At 40.0% G+C, this 23,754-nt stretch overlaps 1 protein-coding gene across 6 annotated transcripts in view; it reads left to right on the top strand.

Annotated features, from left to right (window-relative positions):
* The first annotated feature begins 4,167 nt into the window (after window positions 1-4,167).
* Window positions 4,168-23,754, top strand: part of NYAP2 (neuronal tyrosine-phosphorylated phosphoinositide-3-kinase adaptor 2) — a 147,743-nt gene continuing 128,156 nt past the window's right edge. For 3 of the 6 annotated variants that reach the window (XR_003925425.1, XM_030028445.1, XM_030028440.1), the window contains exons 1-2: window positions 4,168-5,462; window positions 12,724-12,966. Coding sequence is in view for 4 of the 6 variants with exons in the window: in XM_030028445.1 (XP_029884305.1) it covers window positions 12,761-12,966 (206 nt within the window). In the remaining 2 variants the exon portion in view is untranslated. Of the gene's footprint in view, window positions 5,463-12,723; window positions 12,967-17,623; window positions 17,732-23,754 lie in introns of those variants that run through there. The other 3 variants (XM_030028443.1, XM_030028444.1, XM_030028446.1) reach the window with 3 other exon arrangements.

The raw sequence follows: 23,754 nt of genomic DNA, 5'->3' as shown, positions 1-23,754 counted from the left end.
AAGAGGAGCCAAACACATCTGGGAGAAGGAGCAACTGCAGAACTTCAAGGGTTTTAAGAATGCTGGAGGGGAAAAGACACAAATGTTCAAGCTTATCTGAGGCATGGAATTAAATAATTTGGGAAGAGTGGCCTCAAAGGCTCAATTTAGTATTTCAGCATATCATGTTGAAAATTAATTGCAAATAGATCATTAGGTTTTCACTTTGCTTTGCATGATCATAGGTGGATACTAAGAGCATAAACAAACCAAATCTGAGAAAGTTGCTTAAGGTCAAGGTTATAATAAGAATTTTTTGGATGTAGTTTGTTTTCTATGTATTTTCCTCGAATTAACCCACTGCTGTTTTAAAATATTTATTAACTCGGGTTAATCTAAGCAGCTTTTTTCATGCATGCACATTCAGTGCTAAAGGCACATAGTGGTGATTGCTAAACCAAGACTTAGGATGCAGCATAGGTAAGATTGTCATTGAAAATTTCACTTGCCTTACTCGTATATGAGAATGATGATAGTCTCGTTGAGGAAAGTGTTGTTTTATCATGAAATTAAGACACTTAACTTGGTCGTAACAGTTGGGACTGGTTAAAACTGGATACCAGGTGTTGGAGGCAAGAAAAGTGAAATGCAAGTGCTGGAAAGGTCAAGGATAGTAGCAAGGCCTAGTAAGAGATGTGGCCAGAGATCAGGCAAGGAATCCATACTGCAAGGGGCATGAAGTGGCTAGAGCAATTGCAGACTGGCAGCAGTAGAAACTAAGAATCAGGATTAAGCACACAGGAGACAGGAAAAGGTAATTGAAGCTAAAAAGGCAGGGTAAAGGAGAAAGAAGCAAACCAAGCTTAGCTTAGCCAAGGGACATGTTAATCAGCCAGAGTCAGCATCTTGATGGCCTTGTATTTGTAAGTGTGGGTAAACTGTCAACCCTTAGCTTCCCCTGTGATAAGTCTGGCTTGGTAAGCCTTTGGTCTTGGCACAATCTGACTGATAGGAACCCTGTCTCATTTGGTTGCTGCATGGACAGGTCTTGTTCAGTAGCCTCTCTCTTCCCATTCACTGGGATGCAGAGTTTGGGTACAGGGATGGAGGTTCATACTAAACTCCCCTTGGTTAGGTGTCAGGAATTCCTAGGTTTAAGTCCTCCATTTCTGGTTTTAATGTTTTAATTTCGAGGGCGGGGGGAGAGTGTGTGGGGTTTTTTTGTGTTTGTTTTGTTTTGGTTTGGTTTGGTTTTTTTACCTTTTATGGAGTCTCCATTCATGGAACTCTTCATTTATGGCCTGGAGGTCAGATATAAAAATCTGTCATGGGACTGCCTTCTCAGGAGAAGCTTCAGATGACCTGGGGGGTGGTGCATTCAAAGTGAAGAAACCTGTCCTTTTTGACCCTCATAAATGTAAATAATTACAATAAAGGTCCCTGCATCAAGTCAGGTGTTACCAGGTTCAGACCTGGAAACAATGGGGTTTCCTTTCCTTGGAGAGCCTTCCTCCTCTGTTTACCAACCAAGCAGAGATGAGTCAATAGCACTGAACTCTAATCCATTTGTCCTCAAGCTTCTCTTACTTCAGGGACAGACAGACAGTCTTTCTCAGTCACTAAGTGGCCAGTTAGCATCTTAAATGAATATTATCTTTCTCTTGAAAGCCCTTTGTCCCTTTACTGCCTGCAGACTTCAGGCCTTGCAAATCCACTTGTGTCTGAGCCTGAATGGGCTTGTCATCCACTTGGCAAAGAAGCCTCCTGCAGAGGTCTGCCTTCTCCCTGTTATATAGTGTGTGCTTCCAGCCTACTTACCACAGCCCCTGCCTGGCCGTGCTGTATCCCGCAACTATTGTAAGACTGAGTAGTTGCCAGTGTGAACTTCCACAGCAGATGTCCATCTTCTCTTTTCTCAGTGTGCAAATGCAGCCACAGGCCAAGTGACATGTCCCCTTGTCTTCGTTTATACATGTGTGTGCAGGTGTACATACACATAAATAAACAAATAAAATGTGTTAATCTGTGTACTATGTAATGAAGCCTTGCACTTCTTTTTTTAAAAAAGAAATTCAAAGCAAGCACAATTAATCTACATCTGCCAGAATTCTGGGTGGTTGTGACCTCCAGGAAGGTTGTGGAGCAAAGGAGACGGGGAGAGGAGATTGGCAGCTGCTGTGAGGAACGGTTCTCCACCACTAGTTGTTTGGAAACCAGGAAGCCAGGTGTAGATCTCTGCAACTTGAGAACACAGGTAGTACTTTGTGGAGGTGCATATATTTGTACCAGTTAGGCCTCTTCTATAACTAAGGAGTGAAAGTGAGTCACGGCTTCATTAAGGTTGTCATTAAACGTGTTTAAAGATGATCGTAGCACTGTTCTGTAAGAAACTTGGGGGGGGAAAAGGGCACAAAAGAGGTTACCTGAGTTTTGATCCAGCTCTTCTGCTATCCACATAGAAGGTCCCGTGATTGATTCTGTAGGTGCTTTTTCCTGGGTTGATGCTATCCGGCTGTGGAGGCAGATGGGAGAGTTTTCTGTGCTTTAAACAGGAATGGAACTGCCAGCCTTGCAGAGGTCATGATAGGACGTTTCCTTCCATAGCTGATGGAGATATGGTCCCCAGGGACCTTGGTGCAAGAATGATGAGATGTGGAAACTGCCAAAAGGTGCAATAACATCTGTAGTCTGGAAGATGATTGTGTCTGGGTTAGCCAGTTACTGGGATGAAACATGTGGTGAAGACACAACCAGGTGTTTCATGCTTGTGGATTAAAATTTGTAGTTCTTCAGATTGCTTATGAAGTTGTAATGACTTTACAGTGATACCTTTGTTAAAGTAACATGGAAAGAAATCTGACTGGGCAATTTCTCTGTTTTCAGTGCATAACTTGGGGCAGAGATAGGGAAGGTCTGAAATTCGGGAGGAGTATTGGCAGTAAGAGGCTATTATGTGACAGGAATCTCCAGTTGATGAAAATCAAAGAATTCCCCAATTACTGCACAGTGACAGCTCTTCTTAGAGTATCCTTCAAGGAAGAAAAAAATCAGAAGCAGAGCTGTGGGCTAGCCTCTGGGCTAGGGAAAGAACTCTCTCCTTCCAGGACTGCCTCCAGTTCTTCTACACTGTAGGTACTTCCTTTCTAGATCCTCTTCCCTGACAAAAAGAAAAACCCTCCAGATCTTCAAACCCTGTTCTCCTGTCTTTGTAACCCTTCTTAAAGCATCCTTTTGAAATGGTCTCCTGGAGATGTTGTGTGGAAACTTCACTGTCTTGTTTCACAGTGTCGCAAGAGGTGTGCTGGGATGTGTGCTGTTACAGCGAGCAGTGAGTTACTAGTGAATACGAGAGAGAGTTTTAGGAGCAGGCTTCTTTCAGGCTATGGTTCTGATGTTAGTATTGGCTACTGCTGCATGAAGGAGGTCACCATGTTTTGCAATGTGTCTAGGTGGTTATCTTGAGTGCTCTTGAATGTAAGGTAATATTAATATTCCAGTTGGGGGGTAGTAAATCTGCAGGAAGTTCTCCTGTGCTCTTATTTGTGTACTAGCACTGCTTTTCATGTGAACATGCATTACTTTGAAAGGACTTTATTCCATGACCATAATTTCTGTTATTAGTTTCAAAAATAAATTCAACTGTTATTGTAACATCAGAATCAAGATTTATGCAAGAGAAAAATATGCCTGTAACTTAAGAGAGGAAGACTGAAATGGCACTTAACAATGGAGTAATGCATTCTGTGCACATTCAGACATCTCCCCTTTTACTGGCTTTTGCGCAGGGAGTGAATGCTTTGCTTTGTGTCCAGGCTGCAGGTTTGGGGGAGAGAAAGCAAAACTGCACATATTCTGCAAGGAGGAGCTATAATGCAGATAGATCCAGTTCAGAAAAAAGGAGATCTTTTCTTCCAAACAATTACATTCACAAATTCTGGATGAGCATAAAACCGTGTAGTTCCACCCTGAATGTTTTTCAGACAGAATGCTTCTTTCCAGAGTGCGCATCTCATATCAATATAAGTAAAACACCGTAAATGTCACGCTCATTCTGTCCGAGTAGCATAGTTTTGTTCTCGTGCAATGGGAGCAGGTGGTGGGAGGTTGTTTTGATGAGGTTAAGAAGCTCCTCCCCTCTTTCCCCAAGCAGCGGTCTAATCTGCGTCAGCAGTAATTGTGTGCCTTGCACTGCTTTTCAGTGAGGGTGAGTGCAAGAGATACATCAATATGAGGTATCAAACTGAGGCTTAGATGTTCCTTTTAAGTGGCTGCTCATTTCCTTGAGCCATAACATGGGCTAAAGGTTAACTTACACATTCTCCGTGGAAGAACAGTTTCTTTTTTGGGAAGGGAGAAGGAGGGGGGAAGGGCGTTGTTTCGTGTTCTTTCCTACCTATAGACTAAATGTGATTGTGCAGTGCTGTTCATGCAGATTTTTCTTTTTTTTTTTTTTTCCCCACTGGATTATTTGCTAATCAGACTTCAGTGCAGTGGCGATCAGAGAGAGACTGTTGCCTAGCTCGGAGGCTCTGCCGAGCGCCCGAGCCCTGGAGCTGAGGACTGAAGCAGCTGCCGCTCTCCGGCTCCTGGCGTCTCTCTGCTCCCGTCCTCTCGCCCCCGCCAATGGGCCTAGCGCGGGGGAGCTGTCCGAGGTGCTAGGATGCTGGCTGCGCGGGGGGTCAGGGCAGCCGGATTGCAGCAGGAGAGGAGCCCCACAGTCCTGCTGGCACCCGAAGGTAGGCTTGCTCTTTGTTTGAGAATCCCTGATTAATCAACAGTAGCATCAACAGACTAAGGCAGCTGGAGAGAGCAAGCCTGCCTGTAGTCACGGGGGAGAGAGAGAGAGAGACGATGCCACAAGCTAGACTGCCTCAGACCTTCTGTATTTAAGTGGCAATGAGAGAGCGAGCGTCTTTCCTGCTGCAAGAAGCCATTTGGATAGGATGTTTTCTATTCCTTAAATTCCGTTCTTTTTGTCTCCACAGAACATATTCAAATGAGGCACCTTAGAAATCTCTGTGTTAGTGCATATGATGGTGCCGTAATCTTCTATGTTGTAAAGTGGGTAAAAATCATCCAGTTTCTTCTCTGCTGGACCTCAAAGCAGGGTGTTGTTTATACCCTCCCATTATCTGTACCCTCTCTTCTCTGAATGTGGATTTAAAGAAGCAAGCACCTGTCTTCTCTTGCCACTGCATTTTTTAAAAGCCAAACTTTCCATGCCATTTTAATCGTGTGTTAAGAAGATCTGTAACGTAACACACTGACTTATAGTGATGTCGAATTCTACAATCTGGGCAATTTTGCCAACAAGATTTAATGCACTTTAACTGAAGAAAAAACTGAGCCTAACTGCAAATCTGTTTCTTATGGTGCTGAAATATCTCTTCCGACTGCACTGAGATAACCACAGGAAAGGGCTTTTACAGGCAAAAGTCACCTTTGATTATTGCACTTAGCAGTCCCCGTGGACTTAAATTTTGGTACGTACATATTTTAATACATTATATGAGCATGCTAATAAAATATGGTGCTAATTAGAATGAACAAATATTACAAATTGTAATAATGAGTAGTCAGAATGCATAAGGATGAAGTTGCATGTATTTTTAGGAGGTATTAATCAAGCCATTGCTAAACTAAAAGCTGAAGTCTATTTGACTGTTTTTGTGTACTTCACATGTTGATTGTGCTTGTCATAGAGACATTTTGCAGCTGGATTTTTTTTTTTGTTTGTAAAAAGCACTGTGAAAGAATTAAAAACATTCTTTGCTATTTTCTGATGAAATAATTTCTAACATCTATGTTAGTTACTCATCAGACCCGCTGCACCATTAAAATTTTACAGCATCTTAATGTGATGCTGGTGGTAGTGAAATCACTATTTCATTTTCTTAAGGAGGAAGAAAAAAAATACATCCATCAGCAAGAAGCTCATTCTTTCTTCTGAGTTCAAATGTACTCCTGTGTGCATAGGGAATGTGTGTCTATATGTCTGTGTGTGTTGTGTGGATTTATTTCTTATTGTTGTTCATAAGTCTTCTGCATAATATTGGGATGATAAAATGTCATGATTGCACTTAAGTGCTGGCCATTCTGAATCTAGATTTGTAATTGTCCAACATCCCTGTGGTTAGCAGGAAGCATTATTTTCCTCAGGGGATAAAAGTGATAAAAGTGTTGCTGTATTGCAAAGTAAACAACAGCTCTTTACATTCTGGAGTCACAGAGGAGTCATTGTTAGCAAAGACCTTTTCCCTTTTCAAAAGGCACTAGCAAGGGAGCCAAAATTCAAGGCTGAGGGTATTTTTTTCCATTTTTAAAACTACAGGGAGTATAACTTTCCCCTATGAAGGGTGCAACGTCTGGAGAAATGGACTATTTCTTTAAACCCATGCAGTAGCATTCTCATTCTACTGAAGGAGCCACTTTTAACCTCTTTAAGTGAAGGGCTTAGCTCTACTTAGCTTCAGTGATTTCACCCAGGTGCTAGAACTCATGCTGTGCAGCATAATGAGGATAAGGTATGTAATCTGTAATCCCAGTCAAAATACAAAGTATATTTTGTACTTCCAAATGAGTGTAGTTGTTGTTTTTCTTTAAATACCTGCATAAAAAGTTGTCAAATGATATATAGTAGGAAACTTGCAACCTATTTCAGAAGGTCTTTCCTCTTTGACATTAGTATTTAATGTGTCGCTGTCTGTGAAAACAGTAATGCCAGCTCATTGTTAAGAATGAGCAGGGAATGCAACTCTTAAAAGCACGTCTTAGCAATTTGTCTCATCACATTCAACTGTTTGGGTATTTCAAAGCTCACTTGGTATAAGGCACATTTATGATAAGAGACAGAGTTCTGCAAAGTAGTTTCTAGTATATTTTTCCGTCACTGAATTTTTTTTGGTTGCAGTGAAAGTATTCTTTGTACACCTAATACCATTAGGTCCTTATTAGTATGCTGTGGTCAGCAGTTTGTAAAAATTGGATATGGCTGGTCTGTCTACTTTGCTCTTACTGCCTTGCAAGCAACTAGAGTGCAACGGTTCAAACTCAAGGGTTGAATGGCTGATTAGCATCCTTGATTTGTGCGGAATCCTTCTGATGTACTGAATTTAGTGGAGGGAATTGACAGGTAATGTGAAAGCAGGTGTGTTGTCAAAGAGAGGAGACAGTATGTGGAAGGGAGACAGGCAGGACTGGAGAGATGTGTAGACCTTTATAAATTAGGGTTGGACTCAGGACTTTGGGCAACCCCACTCTTGTGTTTCCAGGCTCTGTTCTCCTACATTAAAATGAAAAAAAAACCAACCCACCCCCCAAAAAAAACCAAACAAAAACCCCTCTGGTTTGGAAGAAGGCAATCAGTGCCTTTGTCATTACTTCAAAAACCTCCTTCAATTTAATGTCAGCATTGCCAATTTTCAATGCAGCACAGCTGCAGCTTATGGCTGTCAAGCGTGCTGAGAAACAACTGATATTTTGGGGATCCTCATGTGAATAAGAGGGAGAACTGCATGTCTGAATATTAACATATAGAACTGTTTTGATACTGTGATATTGGGTTGATTACTCTCATATTATGAATTCAGTATTTTTGCACACTGATCGTATGGAAAGGAGGTGGGTTGGGTTTGACCAAGAATGTTGTATGTTCAGCATCAGAGCAAATAGTTAAGTTAGAAGTAAGGTATGGAACAGTCTTGTGAAGCACAATGCATTATTCTCCCATAGAAATTGTGTCTGAGTCAATACAAAGATCTTGAATTCAGTTATGTAAATGTTTCTAGGCAAACCGGTAAGGGGACTGCTTGCCCTTGCCAGTAAACCAGATGCACTGGCAGGGAAGGAAAAAAAAAAAATAATCTTGCTTGCTTTACTCCTCCCATGCTGACAGCTGATTGCATGGGCCATGACAGTGTGAGCTGCCCTGTGCTCCTTTGCCAATGTCCTTCTGATTTGGGGATACCTGGAGGGGAAGGTACCAGTGTGCATGATTGTTTTGGTTTGTTTTTTTCCTCAGTGCGGTGCCTTTAAGAGGCAAAGTGAACATGTTGGAGAATTCCTTCTTTGTGTCCTTGCACTCAGGTGAATTTCCAAAAATCTTCATGTTCAGTGAATGCTCGCAACAGAGTTCCTCCAATCAATTTCTGTTGACTTCTCAGTATGTTGGCTTCAATAGCTGAAATCCATGGCTTTTCCTCCTCCCTGCTGTCTCCTTCTGTTCCTTCACAATGATGAGGGGAAGAGAAAGGAGTGTTAAAAGAATTTCCCAAACAGAGCTACTCCCAGTTAGAGTTTTCCAGGGTGTTGTAGTTTAACCCCAGCCAGCAACTAAGCACCACATAGCTGCTCACCCACTGCTGCCTCCACCCAGTGGGATGGGGGAGAGAATGGGGAAAAAAAACCAAGTAAAACTAGTGGGTTGAGATAAGAACAGCTTAATAGGACAGAAAGGATGAAAATAATAATGATAATAACAGTAATAATAATAATAAAAGAATTGGAATATACAAAACAAGTGATGCACAATGCAATTGCTCACCACTTGCTGACCAATGCCCAGTTAGTTCCCTAGCAGTGATCTATCCCCTGCCCCACCATGCCAACTCCCCCCAGTTTATATACTGGGCATGATGTCACATGGTATGGAATATCCCATTGGCCACTTTGGGTCAGCTACCCTGGCTGTGTCCCCTCCCAACTTCTTGTGACCCTCCAGCCTTCTTGCTGGCTGGGCATGAGAAGCTGAAAAATCCTTGACTTGGTGTAAACACTACTTAGCAACAACTGAAAACATCAGTGTGTTATCAACTTTATTCTCATACTAAATCAAAAACATAACACTATACCAGCCACTAGAAAGAAAATTAACTCTATCTCAGTCAAAACCAGGACACAGGGCTACTTGGTTTCAGAAAACAAAATGGACTGAAAACAATTTGATTGCAAATACACAGGTGACTCTGTATGGTCCTTGTTACCAGCTAACAAAATACCTGACCACAGTGTGTGTGTTAGGGGTACCAAAATGATGGTGCCTCACTTACAGCTTACATGACTTATTTAACAACTTGCATTTGCATATTTTTAATCAAATATAAATGTAATCAAACAGAACACTTGCTTGTACTTGTATCTGCCCTGACAGATGGTTAGGAATTTCTCACTGCCTGGATTTACTAGTCAGTAGAACTTTGATCAAAAGTTGATCAGTGCTGTCCACACATTTTCCAAGGAGGGTGACAATGCATGTCTCGATGGCCCACATGTATTGGTTGCAGCCTATTGCAATTATATTTTAATTAATATTTAATTAATATTTTATATTAATACATTAAGGTAACATAGTATCTCTGAAGTGGCATTAAATAAAATTGGTCCTAGTATGCTGTACGAGGAATACTAATGCTGTAAAAATGTTTACAGTAATTAGTTAAGCTTTTTGCCCCAGCTGTTTGCATTTTTATTCCGTTTAAGCGTAGCATGCACAACTGTCCAATATTAGTAAATGCAATGAGGCTGTAAAATAACATGCATGTAGGAGATACATGGGTTTTGATCCAAAAAATGCTTGCTACTTGTATAGATGCTTTTCAGAGTTAGTGCCATAAGAGCTGATTCAAGGTTTTGAAATATCTGGGAGTCCCCCAACCCCCTCCAGGAATACCTCAAACTGAATTTGATGTCACAAGCATGGAAGCATCAACAGGCACAGGAGGAGTTCAGTAGTTACAGTTGCTCAGTATTGTTGCAGGATTGGACCCTTGTTAGGACAAAGAACATATCTTGATCCATTTATTAAATATTGTGTAAATTTTTGTCACTCTGCGTGAGTTTAGTAATAGAAAACATCAGTGATAAACTGTATCTGGTCAGTGCGTGCGGCAGAATAAAGGCTTTTATTTCAGTCTTTTTGCAATTGGAATGACTTTATCTTCTCATATGAAAAATAAATATCATAATAAAAGGAGATTCAGTATATTCTTAAGTATCAGCTCATTTTTGACCTCCAAAAAGAAAGGGAAACAGTAGGGAAAAAAAATGCAGTATTGTTGTCATAAAAGAGAGTGTGAAACAGATCAAGTTCTATATGTCTTGGGGAAAAATGGATCAGAACTGCATTTGTTGAAAGGCTGCTGAAGTTATCTTCAGTATAAAATTTCATATTATATTTCAGGAGTAAAATCTGGTCACTGGAGAAATCAATGGCAAAACTGCCATTAAGGTCACTAGGGTGGGATTTCTCTGTTGTACAGGTTTATCTGAATTTGATTCAACATACGCAGAAACTAGGCTTTACTAGAAGTCCAAAATGGAAAATACAGTGAAATAGCCATCTATTGGGGAAATGGCCCAGACTTTAACCATCAACAAACAGATACCATTTGAGAAGTTCAGAGTCAATGGAGTTAGAGCCATCTATGCTGTTAGCATTGTTTTTAATCAGGTAGGCTTCATGCTGTAGACAGAGACTCCCAGGAAGGGGCTATGGTATCTGGGCTTACTTTTCTTAATCGGAAAGGTTAGGAATTGGTCTAAAGTGATGTCTACTGAAGCATCAGTAACATTAATAGAGTCTGTTTAGCTCATTGTCAGCTTCCCAATGCACTCCTTTGCAGATACAGTGCCACTTATGGTGAATATATAGAATGGCTCAATGCATATTCCAACCCAGTGGGTTCTAGCTACTTCCAATGTGAAAGCTGTGGGAAATTGCATGCATGCACATCGGGCTGCACTGAAACCTCCTTCACTGGTTTTACCCTGCAGGGATTAGTAGGAGATACCTATACCCATGCCTGAAAAGGCTTTAAGATCAATTTAGTGACCCTGAACGTCAGCCTTACACTCATATTCAGGCTTAGTTGATAGAAAAGGTTGTCTTGGGAGGTGGAAGAGGGTGATAGGAGCAGACCCTTTGCATCCTCTGAATCTTCATGATTTTAAGTCAGGTTACCACTGTACAGAAATAATTTTGATATAGAGAAACAGAGAACAAGGGAAAAAAATTATTGGTGTGCTTTTTAAGTATTAACTGCCTGAAACCAGCTGCTTGTTGTCATTGCTGCTTCAAGTGATCAAAAAATGGGGAAAAAAAATTAAAGGGTGGAAAAATACTTTTCTTTTAATCCCTTGCACATTGCTTACTCTATGGATGTAAAAGCATTTTGTTCTTGTGTTCAGGGCTGTGCCTGAAGGCCCAGAGTGGATTGCTAGAATCTGTAAGAGCTTTTAGGGTTTTGGGGTTTTTTTGTTTGTTTGTTTTTGTTTTTTTTCTAGAATCAGTGCTTACCCTGATCAGAATTTTGCTTGTCCAGCAGTGTAATAAAGATTAGAGCTATGGAAGTATATTAGGAAATGGAGGAAAGATTTTTGTTGCTGATTACATGGGGACTCTGCCCCAAAAATCTGTGTGCAGACAGGATACTCGTTGCCTATTCAATAAGATTACTTCTAGTTGCAGTGCTGGCATGGTTCTCAGGCTGATTCCGAGAAGTCACACCATCCTTCTTCGGGGAAGGGAGAGACGCTCTGGTAGTGAAGAAGCAAACATGCCTTGGAGAGCTGAGTTCAGCTGCCAACACTGCCAGCATGTCACTCAGTCACTCTCTGCATCGACTCCTCATTTGTAAGATGAGGGCCCCGCATGCAGGGCTGTGTCAGGATAATGCCATTTAAGATCGTAATGTCTCAGGACCTTAAAGTAATTGGTATTTAAAAGAAGAAGATGGCACAACTCTGTTTTTCTATTTTACTTGATTAAGAAGTAGTTAATCTAGTCGTGTAGAATTTAAATATCCAGTATGTTTCTTGAAATTATACCTTGCCTTTAGTCACCTGTGGTATTTACTGATGTATCTATACATCAGAGTTCTTGCGATGTCCAGGGTGTCTGCTGCTGAGTGGAAAACCTTTGGGACCTCTCTGAGAGCTTTTAGGTTGCCTGCCATGGAGCCAGGAGTGACCTAGGGATCTAAGTGTGTCTGTTCTCTATGCTGCTTAGCTGGAGGTGCTGTAAACCCAAGTGTCTGTCATACCTGTGGAAGAAATATGGAAACTTGGAGAATTCAAGGGCTTTAGAGTTCTGAAGGTCCCAGTTTAGCTGGGATTTCGTGTCTGTTCTTGGACCTTCAAGCTAACAAGCTGTTGGGCAACAGACGACCAGGGCTTATGGGCTCATATCTAGGTTACTAAGAAACATAGGAAACTATTTCACAATATTTCTTTACAGATTTTGAACCTGAAGAAAATTTTGAACTTTTTTGTTTCAAAAAACGTAACAGTATTTTTCACCTGAACTTTGCAATATCCTGCAGAATAGGAATTTTATCTGGTGATCTGTTCTGGTGCAGCTTTATCTAAACCGCAAAAAGGACCTGTTGTCCTGGGATGGAAGCCTTTTCAGTCCAATTCCAACTGAGATTCAGGGAGGTCAGTGTCATTGCAGCTGAAGGGTATTAGGAAAAGGGAACGGGTGGGAGAAAACCTTTTTGGGATTTGAACAATGTATAACCGGATGGATCTGCATTGTTTGGAAGAAGAAACTCTTGGTTTTTATCTCCTCTTGTTTCGAGTAATGTTGTTCTGTGTTCTGAATTGCTTTGTTTATTATTCTTTAGACAGGAGAAAGTCTAAAAAATTGTCCCTTACAGAGATGTTAATTACAATTGACACAATCTCACTGTCATAAACCATAAGCTATTTTCCTACTGATTAAGGTATTATGTGTTTTTCAACCTGCAGGAAACGTTGCTTTCCTTTGTTCATTATCTCCTGCAAGATGATGAGTTCTAATCAGGAGGAGGTCACTTTGGGCGCTTTTCTCCAGTATATTGAAGATATGGGGATGAAGGCCTATGATGGCTTGGTTATACAGAATGCATCAGACATTGCTCGAGAGAATGATCGCATGAGGAATGAAACAAACCTGGCTTACTTGAAAGAAAAGAGTGAAAAACGCCGAAAACAAGAAGAAGCAATAAAACGGTAAATATTTTGATAAAAAGATGAGTGGTCTGGCAGCATGAGTGAACAGTGAGGGGCTCGGTCTCAGGTATGGTAAATATGTGTAGACCAGTTGATTTCTAAGCAGCTTGCTGGTAAAAGCAGTACAGACCATTGGCCCATGTCAGGCTGCTAATTGCATGTGTTTTACCTTGTGTAGACATGATACTGAATGGTTCTGCCTCCCTTAATGGAAGAGAGTATTCCCATCCAAATGTATTTAGTTTGAGCATGTGTGGCATCTTCAGCAGGTGTGATTCGTAACAGAAAGTTCAGGTGTTTGGAATAGGAGTTGTAGATCTAGTGGAAAATAGGTCCTCATCCACTCAGTGCTTTTAGATGGACAGTGTGTGCTTTGTGCAAAGATATATTTGTGCATGAGCTCTTGCAAGACAGGGACAGCCTCACAGGTCAAAATAGACTCCCCTTGAGTTGATGTTTTAAATCTGGTAAAATTTCAAAGCTCTCTAATTGTGCTCTGAGATTGTACAAAAAAAATGTGTTATTTATGATTTCCTCACCATTCTGCATGCTCTCAAGTCAGTAAAAATATTGCAATCATTTAAAGAAAAATGGATCAAGCCCCTGATGGGTAGAACCCTATAATGGCTGCTCTTGAACAATTCCATTGATTTTTAATTGATGGTTAATGAGAGGAGCACTCACATGACCTGGCCTCTTGTGCCAATGGATAGCGATGAAATCTCTGCAGCCTCCTGGACAGGAAAAGAAGGTTGAACGGGATATATATGAATATTTATTATATATACATTTGCATATTAAAAAATTTGCATTTTCTTGAGGAGAGGGACAAATTGTGTAATACAGGTAAATCATCCATCCAAATGCTAAACTTTTATATGCAAATAGATGGCTTGAGCACAAACTGATAGGAGGTCCTTTGAATTTTTTCTGCCAGCAAGAATATTCTGTATTTCAGTTTAAGTGATTAAATTTTATGCTATGTCTTGGGTACTGTACATCCGCGTATAACAGACATGCTGTGCTGTGAACATTCCAGCAATGCCTCAGTAGTCTGGTAATTTTGATGGAAAGTTAAAAGGAAAAGAACAGCACATACAGTTTGACAGAGGAGGGAGAAGCAGCAACGTAAAGCAAAATTATGGCTGCTTTACATTCCAGGAAGTGAAACTTTTTGGATTGTCACTAATTTGGTTGGGGAGGGATAAGAATAATGTGAAACGATGGTGAATAATGAGAACCCATGCAATGTGTATTTTGGTACCTTCTGGACTATTATCTTGTCAGCTCAACTTTTGGGTGATCTTTAGGCAGATTCAAACTATTGGGGAGTCAAGGCACGGGCTGCTTGTAGCAGGAGCTATAGTGTGCACAGCTACATGAGAAAAAAATGTTTTTCCTTGCAGGAGATTAATACAGGAGGGGTTTTTTTGTTTGTTTTGATTTACGCTGGATACACATTCGGTTTCATTCTTGCCATCTTTGTTTAGTGTTCATCCCTGTCTTTTGATTACTGAATAGCTACATAAACTGCAAAATTTCCAAGAGGAAAGGGTAGGGAGACCCACCTCAAAATATTTCTTAATATGATGGAGAGGGAAGTTAAGTTTTAGTTACATTAAGCAGAGGAAGGCTTTGGATCTGTCTCAACTGTGAAGTGAGTGCATACAAAAGTGCTAGTCAATAAATTGCTGTTTTAAAGTAGTGAGATGAAGAGTACTTTCTCATCTTACATTACTGGCTCTTCCCCACTGAGGAAAATAAAATAAAAAAACTCAAAGATGCAAATATTTTGAATTTATTGAAACATCACTATTTCATTGATTTAGAATTGGCTAGAAAAATAAATTCCGCGGTCCTTGTGGTAATTTCTTCATTTGATGATAAGCTATGTTAAACTGTCAGTGTATACAGATGTATTTAGAATATAGTCTTCAGAGCTGACAGCTAATTAGGCTATGCTCTGGCTAACCTGTTCACATGCACTTTTGTATGTGTAACCATGAAGGTCACTAAGTGCCAGAACAGGTTTTGTTATGAATAAGTTTCCTGGGGCATGAGAGAGTAAGTTGTGGACCTACCTCGTTCTTTATAGTCCTCTAGCCAAGCTTTTCTACCTAATTTGAATGGCAGTAACAGTATTTCCTACTTTGTGGTCAGTTTGTGTGGTTTTATTTATTGATCTTGGCAAAGTGATTTGATGAAGAGCTCTGGATAAATGCAGGTGATATAAGGCTGGGCCAAAACATGAATTCTTGCTCATGCTGAACTGAGATCACTGAGAACAGAGCTCTCCTCCGACTCAGAAGACACAAGGAAGATTACCAGCAATGTAGTGGATTTATCAGAGGAACAGCACGTATATGTATGTAGATTGGAGGTATCAACATTTCTTGAATATAGTGTTCTTCTGTGAGAAACCATGTTTGCTGTTAGTCCCCTCTACTCCTTCCCCACTTGGCTTATCTCAGTAACACTGTGGGGGTAAACGATATCTGTCTGAGGAAACAAAGTAGGAAAAACACCTTAGGAAAACTTGGAAAATGCTGTCTTCAAGGCTTTTTCTCTGTCTTTTTCCTGTGTAAACTTGGAGAGGGAAAATGAGATATTTGTGATCAACCCTTGATTAGGAAAGCTAAAAGCAATGGCAGACAAGAGAGAACATCTGATTTGACTAAAGGAACCATGATGTCTGAAGTCACTTAGACTGATTGCAATTGAGTCTGCTCCCTGTAGTAACCTCTAGAGATTGATCCAAGGCCATGTTGTCTACTGAAACACAGCAGTCAGGAAAGGTAAAGTAGGATTATTGATTTCTTCTTTGTTCTGTACTATTTTCCTTATGTCTTTACCTTATCTTGGTGGGTATTTATATTACCCCTAATTCCTGATAGTGTGGCCTAGATAGCAAGTGGTGCACATGTGTAGTGATAACAGTGCTACCAGTCTGGAGACTACCAACAGCTGAAAACCATCTCCTTAGCAACAAGGGAGTCACCCCTGTGATTAACTGCAGGTAGATTTTGAGCAGGAGAGGGGGTTCCAGCAAACACTCTCCTTTTGCTTGTGGGAATCAAAATAAAGCACTTATAAGTCTTTGGCACCTACTGAAAATTACCTAATAGTCCAATTATTGAATTTTTGAGAAGCTATTCAATTTTAGTGTTTGGATGGTCTCTTTTAGAAGAAGGCTAATCATGTATATTAACAACATAATAATGAGTAATTTATTATCTAATAAAGTGGTGGTATTCACACACAACACTATTTGGAAGCAGCTGTTATTTACCTAAATCATCTTATAACCATGCTGAATGACTTAAGTTCATTTAAATGCATTAGTCTGAGCAGTTTGGAAACAAGATCAGAAAAATGACCTAAAAAAAAAAAAGCCGTTTGATTGTATGTTTTGCCTTCCTAAGGATACATTGTGTTGCATTTCTTCAGTAGCACTGATGGACCCTCAGTGTGATTGCTATCTTATCGTGTGTGGTTCTGATAGGTTAATTGTGGGGAAAAATGTGTGGATCTATTGTACATTGCAGGGGATAAAGCACATCGTATTGGATTGAAGAAAAAAAAGCAACTAGTCTTTGTCTGAGCTTGCTGGGCTGAGTCAGCTGATCTGATCTGAATTTCTGACCTATTTTTAGTATGGTACTTAGCAATCATGCAGCGAAAATAAGGTTAATGTGCTGATCAGTAGCTGAGAGTAAGCCACAATAAATATGTTAGTATATATATTTTGGGCCTAATTTTTAGACCTTTCCCCCTCCCCCCCATCTTTTATTCATCTGGTCTCACTACTTGATCATTGTCTGTTCAGGTGGCTGTGTCCAGACTAAAAGAACATACTGGCATATTGCCCACAGAGCTTATAAATTACAAATAAAGTTATGAAGCAGTATCATTTTCACTGGCAATAAAGTTGCAATACTGCGAGATGTACATTTGCCATGATACAGTATCTGCTGTAGGCAGCATTTCTGGGAACAGAAGGTAGATTTGCCTCGGCAGTGATGGGTGCCAGGGAAAAGGTGAGTATTTTGAGTTTACATAGGGCATCTGTTAGAGTAAGCAGTTGCCTTCTGACTCATCCATAATTGAAATATGTATATTTAGATATTTTATATGTATTATATATAGTTTTGTGTGGATACTTCACGAGTGCTTTTTTAATTGTATAAATACAAAATCTTGGTAAGGAACAAATAGTGAACACTCCTCCTCCTCTGAAGGCTGAGACATGTTGCATTAGTCATAGGGAGTGGCTGAGGTTGTACACTTTGATAGGAGATGAATGGTTTGAAAGTTCTGCCTTCTAGTTTTTAGGTGTCATTCAAGCTACTCTTTCTGTCATGGAAGTCGTCATTTTGATTTGTAACACTATGAAGATGTGACTGCTCCAGTGTAAAGCTGATGGTGTTAATGGGTATGAATTTCTACTTGCCCAATCCTGGACTTAGCCATCAAAATATTTATTTCTACTTCTAATGGTTTCCTCTACTTGTAGCTCATTCCCAGCACCTAAGTGGCTCTGTGGAAAGCTTTGTTTCTGCTTGTTGAGGGAAGTATCCAGGCAGATGCTGTGAAGAGGAGGAGCTTTTAGGAGCACTGTTCTGTGCTAAAGCTAGCAGAAATGGGCCAGTGAGCCAGTGGCAGAGTTAAGCTCTTGTAATAAAGAAGGAATTGTAATGAACAGCTGTCATCCTAACCTCTCCTTCCTTTGGCAAATCAAATATTGAAGACTAACCCATCGGCAAAAGTAAGATCATATTTTTGCTCTTGCTCTATTTTTTTTTTTTTTTTTAAGGTTGTGGAAGTAATTGAATTCAGCTATTATCTGTCTGTAGTTTTCTGTAGTTCCTGTCCTTAGGTTCCTTTGTGAACAAGACATAAGGTATGTGTCCTTCAGCTAAAAGTTAAGTGTTACCAAGTGTAGGTGACAGCAAGAAATATAAAAATATTTCTATGCATGGGATTATTCACTGCCAGAAGCTCTGTTCATCTGAGAAAAATCTGTGTAATCTTAGAGTATATGGACATGTGGAGGTTTTTCTACCAAAATATTTTTATCAGAATAAAAAATAACCTAAGTAAAATAATTTCATTTTGAATTTACTGTTTATAATGTCTTGAAATCAGAAAAATACTTTAGGTAAAAGAACGCTTAAAGTACTGTTTCTTCTTTTTCTGAACATTTGTCTGTAGTTGAAATTTTGCATAGTGAACTACACTTTTCTAAATTTGCAGGAATACTTATGCTTGCTAGATTACAATATGCTTACAGCCAGAGCTCAAGAAAAAGGTGAGGGAAGTGCAAGAAATATTTTGGATCACAGCGAAGGGCTTGGTTGAAATACCTGCAAGCACATTATTGAGGTGTTATAAATTACAAGCTTGTGAACCTATTGTTACTGGTTTGGTGTGTCAGTGGGGGGTGGGGTGGGTTTTTTTGTGTGGTGGGTTTTTTCAGGGTTTGGGTTTTTTTAATTCAAATCTGAGTTCACTCAATGAATGTGATTTTTGGATATGAGGTCAGTGGCATGTGCTCCATTAATCAAAGGGTATGTGTTATGAGCAAGCTTAACTGTGACACTGGTTGTTTTCTTTATCTTCCTTCTGGACCTGTTGCATACTTATTTCATCCTAGATTATATTATTGCTGTGATACCACCTTTATAATGGAAGTGGCTGAAGAGGTGTGATAGAGACCAATTCTAGTATAATTTGAAAACCTCTTTTGCATGAAAATATCATAGGGTCTCTTTTGAAGTTGTGTTGATGTAGAAAGAGTAGCATTGATAGCTTTTTTTTTTTTTTTTTCATCAAGAGTAAGTAAAATGGTTGTGCAGTCAGTGACCTCCAAATGTATTTTGTTGCATTTATAAGTAAACAGATGTGATGATCTAGCCAACAAATCCTCCCTTCCAAATGCTCATATCCATATGGCTGCCTGTATTATTGCCACACAACATAAACAACAGACACAATGCAAACTATATTATACTGCTGTTGCTGTTATTCTGAGAAGTTTTATTTTAGGACAGTCATGCAACAAATGGCATTTAAAATTACCATAGAGGCTGATAGCGTGCTTGGTAATCCCAAGTACCAAGGAAATAAAGCAGAAATCATTATCATTTTGGTATCTAAATCTTGATGTTATTTTCAATAAATCGTCCATGATTTTAAGGTTCCTGCCTACAACTTTTACTCTTTTTCAGGGAAGTTATATGATCTCTTCACCTTCATCATTCCACAAATTGCTCAGACGTATACTGGCTCACTATGTAAGTGGGTGCATTTTTGCTTAGGATTCATTTGCTATATTTAGAAGCATAATTAAAAGTGTCGGGTCATAGAGGGTCCAGAGGACTTCTAAAGGGGTTACAGACCCCTTTTTTTTGTTAAAATGCAGTCTAAGTGGCTCCATGCTATTGGTATTTACAGGCTGTCTGACCACCTGTGTAAATGAGTGAACTGGCCTTGCTCCAATTCCATTTGGGCATGTGTTCACATACAACCTACAGGCTGGTGCCTCCTTGGCAGACTGAGTCATTCTGGAGGAGGTCTGTTGTACCATTGGGAGAGTCCTTGGCATGCCATTACCGAAAGATGCTGGGGGTTGTATGGATCTTAATGTCCATTTTTTTAGTCATTCGTTCCCATTCCACTTTTTTTTCTGGTAGTTAAAATTATCCAGCATTGTCTCTAACCAAAAAGCCCCTCTTGGCAAGACAGAGATGCATGTAAACCTGTGGGGAAGTAGATATTTGCACAGCCCTCTGGGTTCTGGTGGTGCTGCTATTTCTAGTCAAAGGTTTGCATTTGTTTGGAAAATGTCTTCAAGTGTATTATGAAATTGCACAGAGTAGAGCAGAAATAAAAAAAAAAACTGTTACTATGAATCCAGTAACTGTGTTACTGGATTAAAAGAAAGGAAGACTGTTTTCAAGCATGCCCAAATAGAGTCTTTATAACTAATCTAGATGGACTTCATTAACAGAGAAATACATTCAGTAAAACAATGCAATTAATATGCCATGTAACATTAATAAAGTCTAGCCCAGGACTGCTGGCAAAATTGAAGCATTGATCTCTTCTGGTTCAAGGCTTCCAGTAACCAAAAAGTACTCCATGCTAAAGTTCACTGACACCTGACAAATGTTGTAATTGCCTGTGACCTGAATTAAGAATTCATGTTACAACCTGAAGGGCAGATACTTGTACAGAAGACATGCAGTAAGTAGTCTCATGACCCATAAGTAGCAAAATTGCAGCTAGACAGACTCCTAGATGTGCACACATGCACGTTCAGCCACATGCACTTCGGACATTCTGCCAAAACTGTCTATAGTAAACACTGGGAACACGCACCACCAATCTGAGAAACCCAGCAGAACTGAGGGTCTGTGCTAGCATTAGAATAATACGAGTGACTCTTTCTGTGCCTTCAGGAAAATCCATCATTTAACAATACCTGTTCATAAAGTTGAAGAAAAACAAACATGTTCTTTGAGGGAAACAGCTCAGTGCATTGCACTTTCCAGGGCCATAAATCACAGCTGTATTTGGCTGGCTCTAATAATAATAAAGATTACTTTATGCCCCACCCAGGTGGCAAGCATTTGTTCCCTTTGCATGTTCTCCTTCTCAGCACCCTTCTGACAAGTTACATGTGCTTTTATTTATTTATTTATTTTCCTCCACAGGAAAGCATAAACATAGTATGGTGCTTGATAATTTGAGATGTTTATTTTCTTAGCCTAAAGAACAGAGTCTGCTCTTGGGTATACCCCTGGAAGCAGAGAACGTCAGTACAGACCACCTCTGCAACAGAAGCATCTGGTGATGGGCATCTTGTTGCCAAGTTACACTAGATCAGTGGCTAAAACTCATATGAAAACAGGAATGTGCATGTGCACTGATTAGATTTTTATGCGATTGGATTAAAATGGGAGTAAGGAGAGATTAGAGAAGAAATGGATTGCAGAGACATTAATAGCTGTAGGTTTTAGAGTTAATTTGAGACTCCTTTTATTTTTCCTTCTGGCTTTCCACTCTAATTTGACTTCTAATCCTAAGTGAAGTCAGTTTAAAAATATTAAAAACAAACAAACCAAAAAACCCCCCAAACCAACTAACCAAAAAAAAAAACCCCAACCCACTGTGTGGAGTGTGTTCTCAGCACAGGGCCTTCATCAACAATACAGAGCCGGCAGCTGTCTCCCGTGCTGAGAGGCTGTGGCATAGCTGGCGTGGGGTGGGCACTGCCAGCCCTCGCGAGACCCGTGCTCAGCTGGGAGGTGGCGGTGCGGATGCGCTGCTGGGGGGGACGCTGCAGCTCCCCGTGCGAGCTGCCGGGAGCTTGCAAATGAGCAAAGTGAGCTGCTTTGGTCCCACAGAAGGCAGTCATAAGTGGAATTGGTTTTTATTTTATTTTTTATTGCACAGTACCCAAGGACCCCCAAATGGAAATCGGATTCCTCTGAAACACCAACCCAGTGTGTGCATGCAGCACAAAGACAGCTCACAGCATGAGCTGAAATTGTACCCAACAGGTGACTAAAGGGACAGCTGAAGTTAGGGGACTGCTCATTTCCTTCCCTATATTAGTACAGCAGAGGATAAACTGAAGTGTATCCCCAGTGGTTGTGATGAATTACATCCAGCAGTACTGTCTGAAAGCTAGAGAGAAACACATGCTTCCAATAGGCTCTGGCAGATGCTTCTGGAACGTGTCAAGATTGAGAAGCCCACAGCCAGCTAAAAACCCACAGAAATATTCCTGCCAACAAGCGTGTTACTTGATAAAATTGTAACATTTTAAAAGATCAAAAATGAGAGTAACTGTAGGGTTTACCATAACTTAATAAGATTTACCTGACTTTAATCCATTTCTCCTTTTGGTGGATTATATAGGGCGTATCTCACCCGTAGATCCTCTGCTAGCTGAGGGCACTTTAGTTATTAAGTTGAGATCACATGTTAGGAGCCATTAAGTGAATTGCTTTGCACAGCCTTTCCCTGAATGCTAGGGCAAATGCAGTATTTCATACCCCTAGCTAATTTCATGCTGTAATTTAATTTCTGAAACATACTTTTAATTGAATCTTTAAAGACAAAAGGAAACTGCTGAGTCCTTTAGTATTGCAGAAGAGATTGTTTAAAAACGTAGCCCATCTAGAGAATAATCTTCTATACTTAAACGTAAAGTTTGTTTTGCTTCTCTGCATGCAGCTATGGAGAAGCAAATTCCTGCTGTCTGCAGAAAGCTCAGGGCTGAAAAAGAGATACTGGGGAATGTGAGAAGTTATTTATCTTATGCTCAGCTTTGTAACTGATATTAGACAATCCTGCAGTCCTCCACAATGTGCAAGTCTGAATAAGTAAACAAAGAGAGGCTAATTAAAAAATTAGTCTCCTAACACCAAAATCACATTAGTAGGAGCTCTGACTAGTGATCTCATTTTTCTAGTTTTTGGTAATGAGATTAATTTGAGAGAGATGCAAGCAATTTTGTCATAAACAAAACCGAGTAGCACAACAAAATCGGTTATTTGTATCTTGAAACTGCATCCAATATTTTAGTGGTTAGATTTTGATATTCATCTTCCATAAGCAGAGACATTCAAGGTCGTTTCCATAAAAATCCATATAATCTGTTACGCAGTTTTGTTACGGGAGAAACAACTTGATTGGATCAGTAGTGATGCAGGTCTTCAATTTAATGGACATCCAAGTAAAAATAATAACAATCAACACTAAATGCAGCCCACTCTAATGCAGAGGAAATCCTGGAGCATTGCTTTTTGTTTTAGTATTCTGATTCCTTTAAATCAGCAAGTGATTTGCAATGGAGATTTTCCCTTTTATTGCTATTGGAGAAAAACATATGATACACAGTGGAAGGGAGGTGTGAATAGGGACATGAAGAATGTAAGTGGAGTAAGAAGTATAAGGTTAAAAAAGAGGAGGATCTGAAATTAACCCATGAAACCCCAACTCAGTATGTTCTAATAAAGGGAAAGAACAAAAGCAACATCTTGTTCTTTAAGTGCTGGGAGAGCTCTGCACTTCCAGATGCCCTGAGTTGGTAGTAATTACAGCTGTGAATGGTGCTGTAGATTTTAAGACCAGCCCCATCTAAGTGATGGGAAGAGTTTGGAAGCTGGTGGAGGGGTGGGGGGAATCCATTTGGCTTTAAATAAAATTTAATTTTTATTTGGTTTTCTTGCTGGGAGGAAACACTGAGAGAATCAATTGTCTTTTCAATACAGGTTATCCCTTTTCAAGCACTTCTACAAAAAGCACGGAGAGAAATGGCTAAGTTTTATTAAAAATTCCAATTGCATTGAGGTCTGCCTGCTTTTACGTAATTGCTCAGAGGCTCGGGCACTCACTCTTTACGGTTAGGCTCTTTGTAATTTTTTGCTTGAAGGTTGTTTGTTCTGTAGCGTCAGAAATTATTTCAGGACTTGGATATCTTTTCTCTTGGAGCACACATGAAAATCATACAAATGGGTATTAAATGCTGAAGGTCAAGGTATGCCAAAGGTCTTTGGGCATTTCATGTTAGATCCTGGCTCCATAGTGAGGTTCCTAACAGTGCAGGAGTGGTGTGCCTAGGTGGAACTGACCTCAGTCAAGTAAAACAGTCCTATGGCTGCCCCTACAGGAACAGAATTACCTCTATAAACCTTCTCTTTGGGTTGCAAGTAGCTTCAGCCGTATTCTGTCACCAAGTTACGAATGGCAGCCCATATGATGCAGGTCTTCATCAGC

The sequence above is a fragment of the Aquila chrysaetos genome, chromosome 10 (assembly GCF_900496995.4).
Source record: "Aquila chrysaetos chrysaetos chromosome 10, bAquChr1.4, whole genome shotgun sequence".
Lineage (NCBI taxonomy): Eukaryota > Metazoa > Chordata > Aves > Accipitriformes > Accipitridae > Aquila > Aquila chrysaetos.
The sequence above is the reverse complement of the archived record's forward strand: the minus strand, read 5'-3'. Positions and strand labels throughout refer to the sequence as shown.